Source organism: Maniola hyperantus, chromosome 8, assembly GCF_902806685.2.
Source record: "Maniola hyperantus chromosome 8, iAphHyp1.2, whole genome shotgun sequence".
NCBI lineage: Eukaryota > Metazoa > Arthropoda > Insecta > Lepidoptera > Nymphalidae > Maniola > Maniola hyperantus.
This window is the reverse complement of record NC_048543.1, coordinates 3,177,499-3,193,649: the sequence shown is the minus strand read 5'-3', so window position 1 is coordinate 3,193,649 and position 16,151 is coordinate 3,177,499. Positions and strand designations below refer to the sequence as shown.

General features: G+C 39.5%; 1 protein-coding gene across 1 annotated transcript in view; it reads left to right on the top strand.

Moving 5' to 3' along the window:
* Positions 1 to 13,546, top strand: part of LOC117984279 (ATP-binding cassette subfamily G member 4) — a 46,719-nt gene extending 33,173 nt beyond the window's left edge. The window contains exons 6-12 of the mRNA XM_069500345.1: positions 1,482 to 1,698; positions 3,637 to 3,783; positions 4,405 to 4,573; positions 5,338 to 5,438; positions 6,385 to 6,540; positions 7,020 to 7,205; positions 7,881 to 13,546. Of these exons, the coding sequence (XP_069356446.1) occupies positions 1,482 to 1,698; positions 3,637 to 3,783; positions 4,405 to 4,573; positions 5,338 to 5,438; positions 6,385 to 6,540; positions 7,020 to 7,205; positions 7,881 to 8,039 (1,135 nt within the window). The 3' untranslated portion in view covers positions 8,040 to 13,546. The remainder of the gene's footprint in view (positions 1 to 1,481; positions 1,699 to 3,636; positions 3,784 to 4,404; positions 4,574 to 5,337; positions 5,439 to 6,384; positions 6,541 to 7,019; positions 7,206 to 7,880) is intronic.
* Positions 13,547 to 16,151: the final 2,605 nt, after the last annotated feature.

The window sequence follows — 16,151 nt, the reverse complement described above, 5'->3', positions numbered from 1 at the left end:
ATTGCAATGCGTCTTTTGTTCAAATGGCTCGCTTGCCACCTAATGTAAGTTAATGCAACCATGTCAGTAACCTTCACGCAAGTGCCATCAACAACTATACAAAGTGTCAACTCAATCGGATGAACGAACACATTAATGTTTGTAATTAAACACCCGATATGCATCGAATACCTATGCATTTTATATTTACTTCGCCACTGAATCACTACCCCTATTATAAATGCGAGTGTGTTTGTTTATTGGTTTGTTGGTTTGTCTTTCAATCACGCCGCAACGGAGCAATGGATCGACGTGATTTTTTGCAACGGTACCTATAGTCAAACACCATGAGATTGATATAGGCTACTTTTTATCCCGAAAAATTCCCGAGTTCCCACGGGATTTTCAAAAACCTAAATCCACGCGGGCGTAGTCGCGGGCATCAGCTAGTTGTTTAAATAAAAATGTTTACAATCAAAGTTGATGTAACTGAAAGATATGCGCATTCGTTAACACTCAAAGACCTACATGACGTCACTGCACAGGGCACTAATCACGTGTGTGATTTTACACGAAACTAGCTCCGGCTCTACTTGGTTGAATTTTCTGAAAATCTTCTCTTAATGAAGGTCTACGTCTAATCTATACATGAAAAAGGAAAAGGTGACTGACTAACTGGCTGATTCAGCAACGCACACTACTGGACGGATCGGGGTAAAATCGGGCAGATTGCTATTATGACGTAGACATCCGCTAAGAAAGGTTCCTCCCCCCCAGGCTAGGATATAGAATGCCCTTCCGACATCAGTTTCCTGTGTGTGCCAAAGCCATGGAAGTAACAACAGCACATTCTATGGGTAAACTCATGCAGAGGACTAAATCTCTATTAGTTTTAGTCAGTGATTTAAGCTGTCAGTCAATTCATCCTTTTACACGTGTAAATAACTGGATTTACCATTGAGGCCATGGGAACAAAATTCTTTATAATAATATGTCTACAAAGATTTCGAGTTTTTTTAGTCGTCAAAAGTTAATACTTGGATGCTAAGTGTCATTTTTTGTTTAACTCGATGACAAATTAGCACCTGACTACAATCTCGTTTGATAAGTAAGCGGTAATTCTGGCTAAAGCTTGGGTCATATACAACGCGGGACGGAAACGTGTAACGTGTATAAAGGCGTTACGTGGAGCGCGATTCGTACTGGCTAAACCAAGCGAATTAGGGCGCCCTGCCCCTCGGTAAGCTAGTCTATCTATATCTAAATATATAAAAGGAAAAGGTGACTGACTGACTGATCTATCAACGCACTGCTCAAACTACTGGACGGATCGGGCTGAAATTTGGCATGCAGATAGCTTTTATGACGTAGACTTCCGCTAAAAAAGTATTTTTGAAAATTCAACTTCTAAGGTGGTAAGATAGGGGTTCGAAATTTGTGTAGGCCACGCGGACGAAGTCGCGAGCATAAGCTAGTTAAATATAATTTTTCATCTTTCCCAGAACTGGTATGCCATTACCGAAAATGGCTGAATACAACAACAAGAAAGACATGGAATTATCTATGAAGTCCAACGAGTGGAACAAGAATGACGCTTCGCAAGTGCAGGACAAGGTGTTGGACGTTCACGGCGCCAACGGAACCAACGGGACCAACAACCTCCACAATGGACTACTCCAGCTCGCGGCCAACGAGATTTCTAAAGGAAAAGGTGAGATTGTTTGTTTAAAAACATGGAATTATTTCTGAAGTCCAACGATGTGAACATGAATGACGCTTCGCAAGTGCTAGACAAGGTGTTGGACATTCACGGCGCCAACGGAACCAACGGGACCAACAACCTCCACAATGGACTACTCCAGCTCGCGGCGAACGAGATTTCTAAAGGAAAAGGTGAGATTTTTTTTTTAAAAACCGGTCAAGTGCGAGTGTTCCGTACTACAGTCGTATTTTTTTGACATTTTGCACAATCAATCAAAAACTGTTGTGTCAATCAATTAAATGTACAGGTAAAGCCAAGCCCTTTCATAGGATACCCCACTTGGTATAGTAATCTTTTTTAAAAATTGAAAAGACTATTTATTATTTGTCCATTTTTTTTTGTGATGTAACCACAAATTCCCGGTTAAACAGTAAGTGTTATACATACATATTATTATCTTGTGAGATAGTACGGAACCCTTCGTGGGCGAGTCCGAATCACACTTTAGCGGTTTGTTTTCATCCCGTAAATTAATGACTTTCCACAAAATCTTTTCAAGATATTTTAATTTGGAATATTTTCCATTTTGGCCTCGGCGTAAACCTTATTAACTTGTATTTATTTAGGTATTCATGTAAACTTCCTTTAAATAATATCCTACTAGCTGATGCCCGAGACTTCGTACGCGTGGATTTAGGTTTTTAAAAATCCCGTGGGAACTCTTTGATTTCCCGGGATAAAAAGTAGCCACTCTCCAGGTTTTAACTATACCCACGCAAAAAATCACGTCGATCCGTTGCTCCGTTGCGACGTGCTTGAAGGACAAACCATCAAACCAACAAACAAACACACTTTCACATTTATAATAGGGGTAAGTGATTCATGTAGACTTCCTTTAAATAATATCCTATTCTATAGAATTTGTTTAGATCGAATTGCATCGAATGTAGCGACTGATAAGCGCGGCCAAAGGTAACAGATAAGCTTCCTGTTTGCGCGCTGGAGGTTAGATGTGGTCAATAAACTAACGAATGCCAATTAATTAGCGATCATTATCTTATTTGGTAACATAATTAGGTTACATCAGCACCCTTGTGTGTATAAAATGCATTTCTCGAGGGATTATTTTTAGACTTCGTAGTTGATACCTAAATTAACCTAAAAGATCGTACGCTTACGTAGCTCCGCCCATTTTAAACGAAAAATGTTGGTTTGGTGGAGACCAGGCTGGACTATCCAGACAAATCTCGCCCATCTGGCAATTTCACCTAAAATCAGTACCCTTATTATAAATGCGAAAGTGTGTTTGTTTGTTGGTTTGTCCTTCAATCACGTCGCAAAGATGCAACGGATTGACGTGATTTTTTGCATGGGTATAGATAAAGACCTGGAGAGTGACATAGGCTACTTTTTATCCAGGAAAATCAAAGAGTTTCCACGGGATTTACAAAAACCTAATTCCACGCGTACGAAGTCGCGGGCATTAGCTAGTGAAGGTAAAAACCAGCCTAAAGTACGATTAAATTCAAACGGGCCAAATTTAATTGCGCCGCAGCGCATTTTACATGCTGTAAAGGAAATTAAAATGTCTATACAATATCAAAGTGGATATTTGCATGGAACCCGCATACCAAAGAAGATAGTCGGCTGCATTCGTATACCACGGCACGCGGTCGCATGCTCTTGGCTCCAGTCGGATACCATCGCATGCGGTACACACAGTAGAAATGGAGACCTGACTGCAACGTGCCACCGTCTCGTTGCTAAAATCGTGAGCATGCTGAGGCATCCGCCATCCGACTCGCTCCATCAGGCGCATACGGTCGGCTACTGCAGTATACGATTGCATACGATTCCACGCGATTCGATGCGGCGCGTTTTATGTGAATCGTTCTTAAACTCCATACTTTGGTCGTGTACACTAAAAGTATATTTTGTGTTCGCCAGGTGACCAGGTAGTGCAAGTGGAAACGGAGAAGCAAGACAACGCAGAAGTGGCGCTTCTCGGCACCGAAGCGTCCCCGCGGCGCTACGCCACGTCAGAGTTCACGCAGTTCTGGGTGGTACTCAAACGGACCTTGCTCTTCAGTAGACGAGATTGGGTGAGTTTGTATTTGAACAGCACTCTTTATGAAGCCAAGCATTTTAGTATTGGCCTACGTCACTGGTAGGTAGCGTAAACTTCCCCGAGATATACACAAGATAGAAACCTTATTTTCGACTGCAACTGTCTGACTGACAGATTGCGACTGTCTGACCGACCGAGTGTAACTGTCTAACCGATTGGCTGCGACTGTTTGACCGACAAATTGCGATTGTCTGACCGATCGACTGCGACCTACTGACCAACTGACTGTGACTGACTGAACAACTGAGTGTGATTGGTGAGGTGGCCAGTTAGTGCAAGTGGAAACAGAGAAGCAAGACAACGCAGAAGTGGTACTTCTCGGCACCGAAGTGTCCCCGCGGCGCTACGCCACGTCAGAGTTCACGCACCCTGATAATAAATGCGAAAGTGCCTGTCTGTCTGTTGCTTTTTCACGGCCCGTCTTTTTTACCGATTTTAAGGACTTGGTATACAGGGTATAAAAAATTCAAAGGTCCGAAGAGTAATAATTTTGACCATTCGTTCCAATCGGGTCGAGTAGACGTTCCAGTCAGTCAGACAATCATCATCAATCACGGTGCACTGATACGAATTTTAATTACTTACTGTTTGGCAGACGCTGATGTACCTGCGTCTGTTCGCACACATCCTGGTGGGCTTCCTGATCGGAGCACTGTACTACGACATCGGTGACGACGGATCCAAAGTGCTGTCCAACCTCGGTTTCCTGTTCTTCAACATGCTGTTCCTCATGTACACCTCTATGACCATCACCATCCTCAGCTGTGAGTATGAGTTTCACTAATTTACGAAAAAAATTGTCCAGTGTTTTTTTTAATTTTTTGTAGCTGAAGAAACATGACTTGACGACAAGCTTCAATTCACGGCAATATTAGACCGATTTCGTATTATAAAATTCGCAATTTGTCTTCCTAATTTTATAATTTTTTTAAATTTTGTCCGCTAGTTCATCCGCAGCAATTTGTGCTTTCTTTTAACCGTGTAAAAATCCTTTGTTTTCCCAGAATCAAAATTCAGTTTCTAGTACTAGTAGTAGACAATGATAAAAAGACGGAATCCGTGATTTGACGGAATCCGTCAAAAAAATATCGAATGTACGTATTTGTATGACGGCCACTTCGGAGAATCGCGCATACGAACCGAATACGGATGAGTGCACAAACGCCTTAAGGGCTTTGGTCTGCGTTGTTTGCGTTTAGAAAGATGTTTCTAAAAAAGTGTGCTACGTAGAACCAAATCAAAAACCTTGATCTTACGTGGCATACTTTTTCAGACTCCATGCTAAATTCCCATGTAATAAACATGGATGCTAAATCAAAAGAATTATACCTATTTGTTAATATACCTTACAAAATATCTTAGAACCCAATCAATTTTATTTTATTGGGAAAACCAGCAGCTTAACAAATTAAATAGCCTTAAAATTAGATAACTTAAAGCTAACAACCACAAGCCACAGATAGATACATATGCCACATAAATAGATGTTTACAGAAATTTTACTAAATCTGTTTCCTCTCTATTCCAGTTCCTCTAGAAATGCCGGTGCTGATAAAAGAACACTTCAACAGATGGTACTCTCTTCGTTCCTACTATCTTGCCATCACTGTTTCGGATATACCTTTCCAGGTAAAAAGTAGCTTTTTTGCTATCATTTAGTGCTCCTCCCAATATTAATGAGAATATAACGAGATATACTTCCAAGGGGCTGTCAATTTTGGATTATTACACCTATAAATTCAATAAAAATCAAAATAAACGAAAAAATTTAACTGACGAAATTCATGTATGTATCTGGTACAACGAGATATGCATCCAAGGAGCTGATAATTTTGGACTATTGGCTCAAATTAAGTAGGCTTAAGTTACAGCAAGAACAACATATTTCCAATGTAACTTAATTTATTATTACTTTGTAACTACAATTTTGGTACATGAAAAATAAAAATAAATAAAATAAATAAACATAAATTCAACGAAAATCAAAACACGAAAAAGTCTGGCACAAAACATGAGCTGATACTGTTGTGTCATGATCAGCCCCTCGTTGGCTCACTACAGAGTCTCAGTCACAGGTCTCTTCACAGTGTGAGAAGGCATTGGCAATAGACCACCACGCTTGTCAAGTGCGGATTGGCAGACTTCAGACACCTTTGAGTTATGGAGAACTCTCAGGCATGCAGGTTTCCTCACAATGGTTTTCTTCACCTTTAAAGTTAGAGGTGCGTAGAGATTTTGTACGCCTAGTATAAGATTTTATGTCTCACCAAACGTTGCTAGAATTGGAGAGTCGAAACACAATACCGTCAAAGTAAAATGGACCTAAAGAGCCTTGAACTTGAGTCATAAATTCAATGCCACTGATTTTAATTTCGTTACGTTTCCGCTTGGAGCGCTCGCTGTAGATGTGTAGAAAACCTTGAGCTTTAAAACAAGGCAGTTAAGATCCAGTTTACTATAATGCGGAAGTGTCTCGACACTCGAATACTATCAACGTTGGTGAGACATAAAATCTCGTACTAAGCGTACTGTTGTGTAGTCTGGTAATAAAACGAATTCGTTTCTTTGTTTCCAGGCGATATTCTGTATAATCTACGTGGTGATCGTGTATCTGCTGACGTCACAGCCGCTGGAGTGGTTCCGTTTTGCAATGTTCCTGTCATCATGTCTGCTCATCGCCTTCGTGGCTCAGAGCGTTGGTCTCGTGGTCGGGGCCGCTATGAACGTCCAGGTAACCTTGACCTGTCAATTTCATTTTTAAAGTGGTTTGGTACATCCGGCCGCGAAAATTCAAATTTTGGTTAGTTTTTCGTAAATAGTAGACTAAAATCATACATCGAAAGATTCTAAAGCTTATGGTAATGAGTTTTGCGGGTATAACACTTATGCATCTACATGTTTTTTCATAAAAACTTAGGCCAAAAATACTCATTTACTTCATATTTGTTCCTGAAAGATAATTTTCTGAATTTTCCCAGATTTGCACAAATATGAAGTAAATGAGTATTTTTGACCAAAGTTTTTTGAAAAAACGTGTAGATGCATAAACGTTACGCCCGCAAAACTCATTACCATAACTAAAATTTGAAGTTTCGCGTTTGGATCTATCAAACCACCTTAAGTTTTTTGATCAGTTTTTGTTCTCAATGTGCGAAACTTTCGGGATTGTTATAGTATACAATACATCTAGTTATTATTATCTTGTTCCAGAACGGAGTATTCCTAGCGCCAGTGATGTCGGTGCCGTTCCTGCTTTTCAGCGGTTTCTTCGTGTCGTTTAACGCGATCCCAGTTTACTTGCGCTGGATAACATACGTGTCATATATTCGCTACGGGTTTGAGGGCACGGCGTTGGCCACCTACGCCTTCAATAGGACTAAACTACAGTGTCACCAGGTACGAAGCATTATCACATCTATTTCCACGTTTTTAGAACTGTTTTTAGATAACGCGTTTTGGAGACTCAAAAATTTGGGGTTTTCATTCAACGTTCTTTCTTAGGGGGAGGAATGTTAAGTTTTATTTGAGCATACTTTGGCTGTTAAAGGTGTGGTTTCTATAAGCTGTTTTAGGTGCATTCATAGACCACAACCCGTTGAACTATGTCGGTTACTTTGGTTTTTCTTCTACTGATCTCCTGATTTCTGATTTGAATCAGTACCCTTATTATCAGTACCCTTATTATAAATGTGAAAGTGTGTTTGTTTGTTGGTTTGTTGGTTTATTGGTTTGTTGGTTTGTTGGTTTGTCCTTCAATCACGTCGCAACGGAGCGACGGATTGACGTGATTTTTTGCATAGATATAGTTAAAGACCTGGAGAGTGACATAGGCTACTTTTTATCCCGGAAAATCAAAGAGTTCGCACGGGATTTTTAAAAAACCTAATTCCACGCGGACGAGGTCGCGGGCATCAGCTAGTTTGTAATAGTTAGCAATTTTATTTTCTTTAACTGAACCACCGACAGAATGATACAAAAAAATACATCTATTTTATTATCTCTATTTTTACAGCCTCAAAAAGTCTATTATCTCAATTTTCTCTAATGTTCATACCTCTATTTTATTTCCAGGTATACTGTCACTTCAAGCACCCGGACACGACGTTGGAGGAACTGGACATGCAGAACGCAGACTTTACCCTGGATATCGCTGCGCTGTGTCTGATCTTCGTCATCCTACGTATCTCCGCCTTCCTGTTCCTGCGCTGGAAGCTGCGCTCCACGAGATAAGCTCCCTTTACTTTATAGGCCGAGTTTTCAAATGGGATAACAATGGCAGCTCTGATAAGAGGTAAAGATAGTAAGATTATTGTCCTAACCAAAACAATCTTGGAGATTGTCCAATTAAAAAAAATACAAAAAAGTCATAATTATATCACTGACTATAATCGAATCGACACATTGAAAAAGAAAACATTTTTTTTTCAAAATTGGCAATAGAAACTCAAAATCCTTCTAAAGTCGATACCAATGAATAAAAAATTGTTAGAATAACTAGACACCCAAAATGCAAAAGTTTATACCCACCTTGTTTATTTATGGATTTTAGGCAGAAAAAAGCCTCAAAATATGTAAGCAGTTGAACAGTTTTTACAAAGACGTAGTTATACGTTTAGATTTTGTCATTTTATCGATTTATGGGGATTGAAAAACTTTAAATGTATGTTTTGGTTAGCATTGCTGCCATATGCATCCCTATTTAAAACTTTACCATGTACATTTGTAAGTTAAATCTTAATTTTATTTTATAGGTTCAATGTATGGGACTATTTAAAATGTGATTGCGTTTTTTATAAGAGGTCTCAAATGAAACTTGGATGCAGTTCTTGTGATAATAGGTGGTTTTTCGAATACACGTAAATGTTGCTAGTGTCTTGTGTGAAGCACTAAAACTGTATTTGCGAAAAAAAATTTAATGGCCCTATATTTATTTATAATTTTTATGATAGTGTTTTTACCTACACTTCAATTCCGCATTTTTTGATATGTATTTAAAATTATTTAATGGTCCTTACTGAAATTTTGAATTTACTGAGTTGTAAAAAACCTATTCAACCGATAGACGTTCACTGCTGGACATAGGTCCGTAGGGCTTTCCATTTCAAATTGAAACTTTCACCCTTCTCGTTCTGAGAGGAGAGCCGTTCTCAGTAGTAGGCCGGTGATCGGTTGATCATGATAATAACTGGCATCAAAAAATAAATTGTTTGGAATAGTCACCATTTTGAATCACCGTTGGCTAATACAGATTTCGTACTTTTCATGAGACTGAAATGATATATAGCTAGGTCTACACTGAATGCGGCAGCCATGAGAGGCGCTTCTTTGAGAGGTTGCCGCATTCATACTATACCGTGCTAATGAGAATGATGAAAAAAAATTATGTTATGAAAAATATTATGACGCGAAATATTAACTACAGGCATAAAGCATAACTGTACGCTTAGTACGAGATTTTATGTCTCACCAACGTTGATAGTATTCGAGTGTGAAACACTTCCGCGTTATAGTAAACTGGATCTTAACTGCCTTGTTTTAAAGCTCAAGTTTTAAAGCTCAAGTCTACACATCTACAGCCAGTGCTCCAAGGCTCTAAAGCGTTGCGAAATTAAAATCAGTTGCATTGAATTCAAGGCTCTTAAGGTCCATTTTACTTTGACGTTATTTTGTTTTGTGCTCTGGAATTCTAGCAACGGTGGTGGGAGGTAAAATGTTATACTAAGCGTACAGAGTAGGTTCCTGCGGTAGTGGCGCGGTGCGGGAGGGGTTTGATGACGTGACGAGAGAGCTCAGTGATTGGTCCACTTGTGACAACTGTCCCCCCTCCCGCACCGCTCAAATACCGCAGGAGCCTACCGAGTTATGCGCTATTCCTATACATAGGTGGTTGGTAGGAGCATGACAATTATTTATGATTTTAGCTATGTACAAAGTGCCTTCTATGTTATGCTTATGAAATTATCTTAAGTAGATTTAAATAATATTATTGTGTATTCTATACTCTTCTGGATTCTTGGACTGATTAAAAAACGCCGTGAGGTCTCGTGGCCCGTGGGACATCTGATAGAAGCGAAAGAATACGATATTTGACAACTAGTCAAATCAATAACTTTTTATCAAACGTCATAACGCGCACTTAGTATGCGATATTCTTTGAAATGTGACGTCACATCATAATGACGTGCTTTTTTAGTTTCATCGATAATTTAAAATCGTTATTACACCTAAAACTGACAAAAGGTCGTGGATTTTACGTATTTTGGGAGACCCTGTATTTAATTATTTTGATGTAGGTAGTAATACCCAATTGTAATAAAATCTTGTAGTCTATCTCACTCACTCACATGGGCAACAATACGTGCTGCCCAGACAACCCGACACCCGACAGACGCCAACCTGCTTGCGAGTTGTATATAAAATCTTGTACTCTGTCTTACTCACTCAAATAGACAAGAATACGCGCTGCCCAGACACGGCCACCCTTCCGAAGCTAAGCTGTTGCGAACTGTATGTTATAAATGCTGCAAATGTTCATGGGCGGCGGAGCTTTGCGCTCGCCACCTCCCCCGGTGACGCTGTAGCGGCCAATAGGGCCTACGCAGCATAGTCAATCCGAGACAACACACACAATCATGGGCGGCGGTAATTACTTAACATCAGGTGACCTGCCTGCTCATTTACTCGCTATCTCTATTTAAAAAAAATATGTGTAGGTTTCTGGTAGGTATAAGAAAATATCGAAGAACATCAGACACCATTTCTATTACTTTATTTGGAGTGAGTAACAACAGAACTTTTTTGACAAATAAGTACCACGATCAAAAATAAAATGAACAATATTTTAAAACTGTGTACCAAATATGTGTTTATGAATTGTTAGCTATTTATATAGATATTAATTTATATTTTTTAAATTATTGTAAACGACACAAATATAATACGATTCAAAATATACGAAAAATATTAATTTTGCTCAGTTAGTGTTTAAGTGGCTTGCCTTGAAATTTTCTTGCCTAGCTCAGGCGTATAATGCGCAACGCAGACCTACAGAGTGGAGTGGAAATGCATCGTCTTTTTTAATAAGCTCAGCTTTATTTACTTTGGCATGGCGGCAGCCCGGCGACTCGAAAAGACTTTTTCGTTTTCTTCATGATTTCCGTGTTTCCTTTCATTCTAAAAATCTCAACCGTATGTGATATGTCATAATTGATAGAGCCGAGCTTAAGTTAAAATTTCAACTTTATGCCAAAATGGATAAAGCTGTGTTTAAGTTATGATCAAAATAGACGCTTCGCCTTGGTTCCACTCTACTCTGTGGGCGTGCGTTGCGCCCTCGGAATATGGTAATCAAATAAATCTGAAACTAAACAATGCATTCCACATATTAGTTTTTCTTATGTTTAATTTATTAAAATGTTTTTATAAAAGTGTTTATCAACATTACCGCGCGCAACATATGAACTGTATGTAAAATATATCTAGTATAAAGATAATATAAAACTTAAAACAGGAGAAAAATAATAAAAAATATAATTTGAATAATTTAAATAAACTTGTTCTTTAGTAAATAATTTAATTGCGTCAGAAAAAGGCTGTAATAAACCTATAAACTCCCATCGGCGGTGTTCCCACTAGATTATAACATGGGGTTATTCAAGGGGCGGACCAACAAATTCCTAAAAGGCCGGCAACGCATCGGCGGCTCCTCTGGTGCTGCAAATGTTCATGGGCGGCGGTAATCACTTAACATCAGGTGACCCGCCTGCTCGCTTGCTCGCTATATCTATTAAAAAAAAAAAAAAAAGTATTCTAGAGGATTTAAAAACTCGGGCTTGATTTTTGCCATCTTAACATAGCCTAATTATTTTCTATCAAAGCACGTGGTAACATTGAAAAGCGACATAAAATCAAAATCCAAGTAGGTATAGTTCCCGGCAGTTAAATAGTCGCGTCTGACCTACGTTGTGAGTGCGAGCTCGCGCAGGTATTGTTCCACGCGCTCCCGTATTGTGTACGGATGTAAAACTCACACTAATGCAGGTGGTGAATACAGGGTGCGGCGTGGCGCGCGGACTGGTGTGTTCCGCTCCCTGGCGTCGCGCGTCCCACTGACGTCTAAAAAATGCTATTGCGACGAACGACTATTTAATTGGCGCGGACTATACCTACCTACTACGTTTACGTTTTGTCTAGTATAAAGATAATATAAAACTTAAAACAGGAGAAAAATAATAAAACATATAATTTGAATAATTTAAATAAACTTGTTCTTTAGTAAATAATTTAATTGCGTCAGAAAAAGGCTGTAATAAACCTATAAACTCCCATCGGCGGTGTTCCCACTAGATTATAACATGGGGTTATTCAAGGGGCGGACCAACAAATTCCTAAAAGGCCGGCAACGCATCGGCGGCTCCTCTGGTGCTGCAAATGTTCATGGGCGGCGGTAATCACTTAACATCAGGTGACCCGCCTGCTCGCTTGCTCGCTATATCTATTAAAAAAAAAAAAAAAGTATTCTAGAGGATTTAAAAACTCGGGCTTGATTTTTGCCATCTTAACATAGCCTAATTATTTTCTATCAAAGCACGTGGTAACATTGAAAAGCGACATAAAATCAAAATCCAAGTAGGTATAGTTCCCGGCAGTTAAATAGTCGCGTCTGACCTACGTTGTGAGTGCGAGCTCGCGCAGGTATTGTTCCACGCGCTCCCGTATTGTGTACGGATGTAAAACTCACACTAATGCAGGTGGTGAATACAGGGTGCGGCGTGGCGCGCGGACTGGTGTGTTCCGCTCCCTGGCGTCGCGCGTCCCACTGACGTCTAAAAAATGCTATTGCGACGAACGACTATTTAATTGGCGCGGACTATACCTACCTACTACGCACTACGAGTTTAACCGATTATATTTTATAATCGAATAAAATATAATCAGTAAAACTCATAGTGTGAATACTCCCATAGTCGAGCCGTTATAGGCGATATTCTATTTTGTGTCACTTTTCACTGTTACGTGCGACTGAGTGAACCGATTTCCTACTATTTATTTGACTACCATATAGCTGCTATATTAGGGCATTTGTATACTTGTCACATTCGAATCTGATTAAATACGGATCAAGAAAATTTTGTACTAAATTCGGAAATCGGATGTTATACTGGCTTCCCACGGTGTGTGATTCTGCGTATTATCACGCACGGCCGACAGTCACGCAGGCTCGGATGACGGCGACGTGTCTGCTCTACCACGGACGATACTCTTTTCGTGGTCCGTCGGTACGGACTGTTCCGCGTCCGTCCGCAATATCACGCACCGTGGGAAGCCGGTATTAGTGACGTCCCAAGCGAGGCTTAGGCTGAAATCTATAGAGCGCACTTTGACTTTGACTTAAGCTTCAGTTAAAACGAGACAGATTTATGTCGGTGATATAGCGCTATAGTCTAAGCAAAGTCAAAGTGCGCTCTATAGATCTCAGCCTTAGTGAGAGTTGTATCCGAAAAAAACAGTCAACTGTTGCGGCCATTTTGAACCGTATTTTCTCAGATTCGGATCCGACCCGTGTAGTCCTGATCAAGTTAAGAGTAAAGACAGGGATCGTGGTTATTTTGTATTTGTACTTAGTTTCTTAAACACATAGACAAATTATGGTCCAATAATGTTATGGTTAGTTATGGTTTTTAGAATGTATAAAGTTTCTATATTTTTTAAATAAATGGTTCAAAATAATAATATTACGTTTTTTTGTTATAATTTGAAACCTTTTAAATTTCTTGACCAACGGCCGAAAGTAATTAATAATCATTCCTATTGATAATAATCTGTCGATAGGTTACTGTAACGTACGTCGCTAAGCAGTGGCGTGCATAGGGTTTAAAGCCAGGGTAAGCAGTAGTTAAGTAAGCAAGTCAGAGGAGGATAATGAGCATTGAGCAATTTCAACCGAGTTAACTATTTCTTGGGTAAGCAGCGCTTTTATGCCTCTATGAGTTGCACGCCACTGTCGCTAAGTAACTTATCGGCAGATTCATCTTTTGAGCAAACTAGGGAAAAACGGACTATATGTACCTTCAAGTCTTAAAAATCCTACGTAAAATCTTTTATATATAAAAGAAAAAGGTAACAGACTGACTGATCTATCAACGCACAGCTACTGGACGGATCGGACTGAAATTTGGCATGCAGATAGCTATTATGACGTAGGCATCCGCTATGAAAGGATTTTTGTAAATTCAACCCCTAATGGGGTGAATTGGGGGTTTGAAATTTGTAGTCCACGCGGACGAAGTTGCGAGCATAAGCTAGTTCAGATATAAGGTTAACCCTTGATTACAATCTCACCTGGTGGTAAGTAACTATACCCATACCCATATTATAAAAACGAAAGTGTGTGTGTTTGTTGGTTTGTTATTCAATCACGTCACAGCGGACCAACAGAAAGAACGACGTGATTTTTTACATGAATATAGCTAAAGATCTGGAGATTGTGTTGTCCACGCGGACGAAGTCGCGAGCATATGCTAGTAATTTATAATTTAGTAATAGGCAGGTAGGTACCTACCTTATATAGTAAAGGACTGATGTCACTAAGCCTTGGCGCTAACCTAGATATCCAGGCAATTGACTCGCCTGCACAGCCATAGGTAATTGGACAAAATGGCTAAAAGATTGACTATCATTTTCCCCTTGGTCGAATACCGCTCTATTGCTAGGCAATTCGTAAGTATGCCTATGCCTGTACCTATAGTACGCGACAGGTCAAGATGGCAATCGGGAAGGAGGCGGGGGGGACGCCCTGCACACGTAACACAGGCTCAAAGATTTACATTTGCTTGATCTGAACCTTTTTTGACGGGACTTTCACCGACAAGTAGAGAATTAACCAAAGTGTAACTTAGGCTACTTTTTAACCGACTTTCAAAAAAGGAGGAGTTGTGTTTTTCTACCTATAGGACACGGAAATCTCCGAGATTTCTGAACCGATTCGTCTGTCTATAATCGAGCAAAGCCGGTTCAGTTTTCAGCCGGTTAGCTAGGAACCTAATTATAGGTAGGTACCTACTTAGTTCGAATTTTATTATCGTTTGAAAGTATGTACCTAGTTCATCGATATAAATGACAAGATATGGTCAAGCGAATAAAATTAGCGCCACCTCTTAGATAATAAATAACGACCCATTTGAAATCCAGACGTCACTGAGGTTGCATTGGTGCTATCTCTATGGTGCTAAAGCACCACTAAGTCGGTGCCATTTTGTTTGTTCAATAGCCCTGTCCATACGAAGTAATATATAAGTCAATGACCTAGTTATTTTATGCGTCGGAAAATTCACGGGAATTTTAGCTATGGTTTACCCATTGATTTTATTATAGCTGTTCATAATATGCATTTAAAATTTAAATAACGTCATGACTCATGTTTATTTCTATTATTAATATTTTATTCTCGCTACAAGCGGAATAATGTTAGCTGAACTATAAGAACTTCTAAGGTGTCAAAAGATCAAGGATTGACCTTGCAGTTTTTGCGTAGGTACCTACATAATGCGAATAGATGTCTATTCAAACAACGTTCCTTCCTGTATCATAAAATACTTGCTGACGCCCGCCACATCGTACGCGTGGATTTAGGACTTTAAAAATCCAGTGGGAACTGTTTGATTTTCCTCGATAAAAGATAAAAGTAGCCTTTGTGACTCTCCAGGTCTTAAACTGTACCCATGCCAAAAATCACGTCGATCCGTTGAGCTCCGTTGCGACGTAATTAAAGGAAAGCCAACAAGCCAACAAACAAACTCACTTTCGCATTTATAATATGGGTAGTGATAATATTATGGGTATACCATCAGCTCGAAACTTCAGTCTAGTGCTGACGTCACTAAAATGGCGGCCACGCGTAATATTATATGGGTAGTGAAATTACTTATTTTTGAACCAAAGTCTGTCTGAAACGAAAAATTCCATTTTTTTTACAGAAATAGCATCCGGGAGCCGCCTCGCCTATTTTACCGATTTTTAAAAAGGAGGTGGTTCTCAATTCGGCCCATATTTTATTTATTTATTTAGGTATGGTACTACACTGATTATTTCGAGGTTTCTGGATGAGCCTTGTGCAAAGCCTTATACGAAGGAAAAAGGAAATCTTATACAGGATCACTTTGTTGTCTGTTTGTATGTCAAGACCCGTCAAGGGAATTAAAACGTACCTATAGTTGTAGATCAAAAGTAGAGGGAAACATCCGAAAACTAATTTGTTGAAATATACGTAACAAAATAACCACACTGACATCATATAAGTATCTATCTACATTGCACCCGTGCGAAGCCGGGGCAGATCGCTAG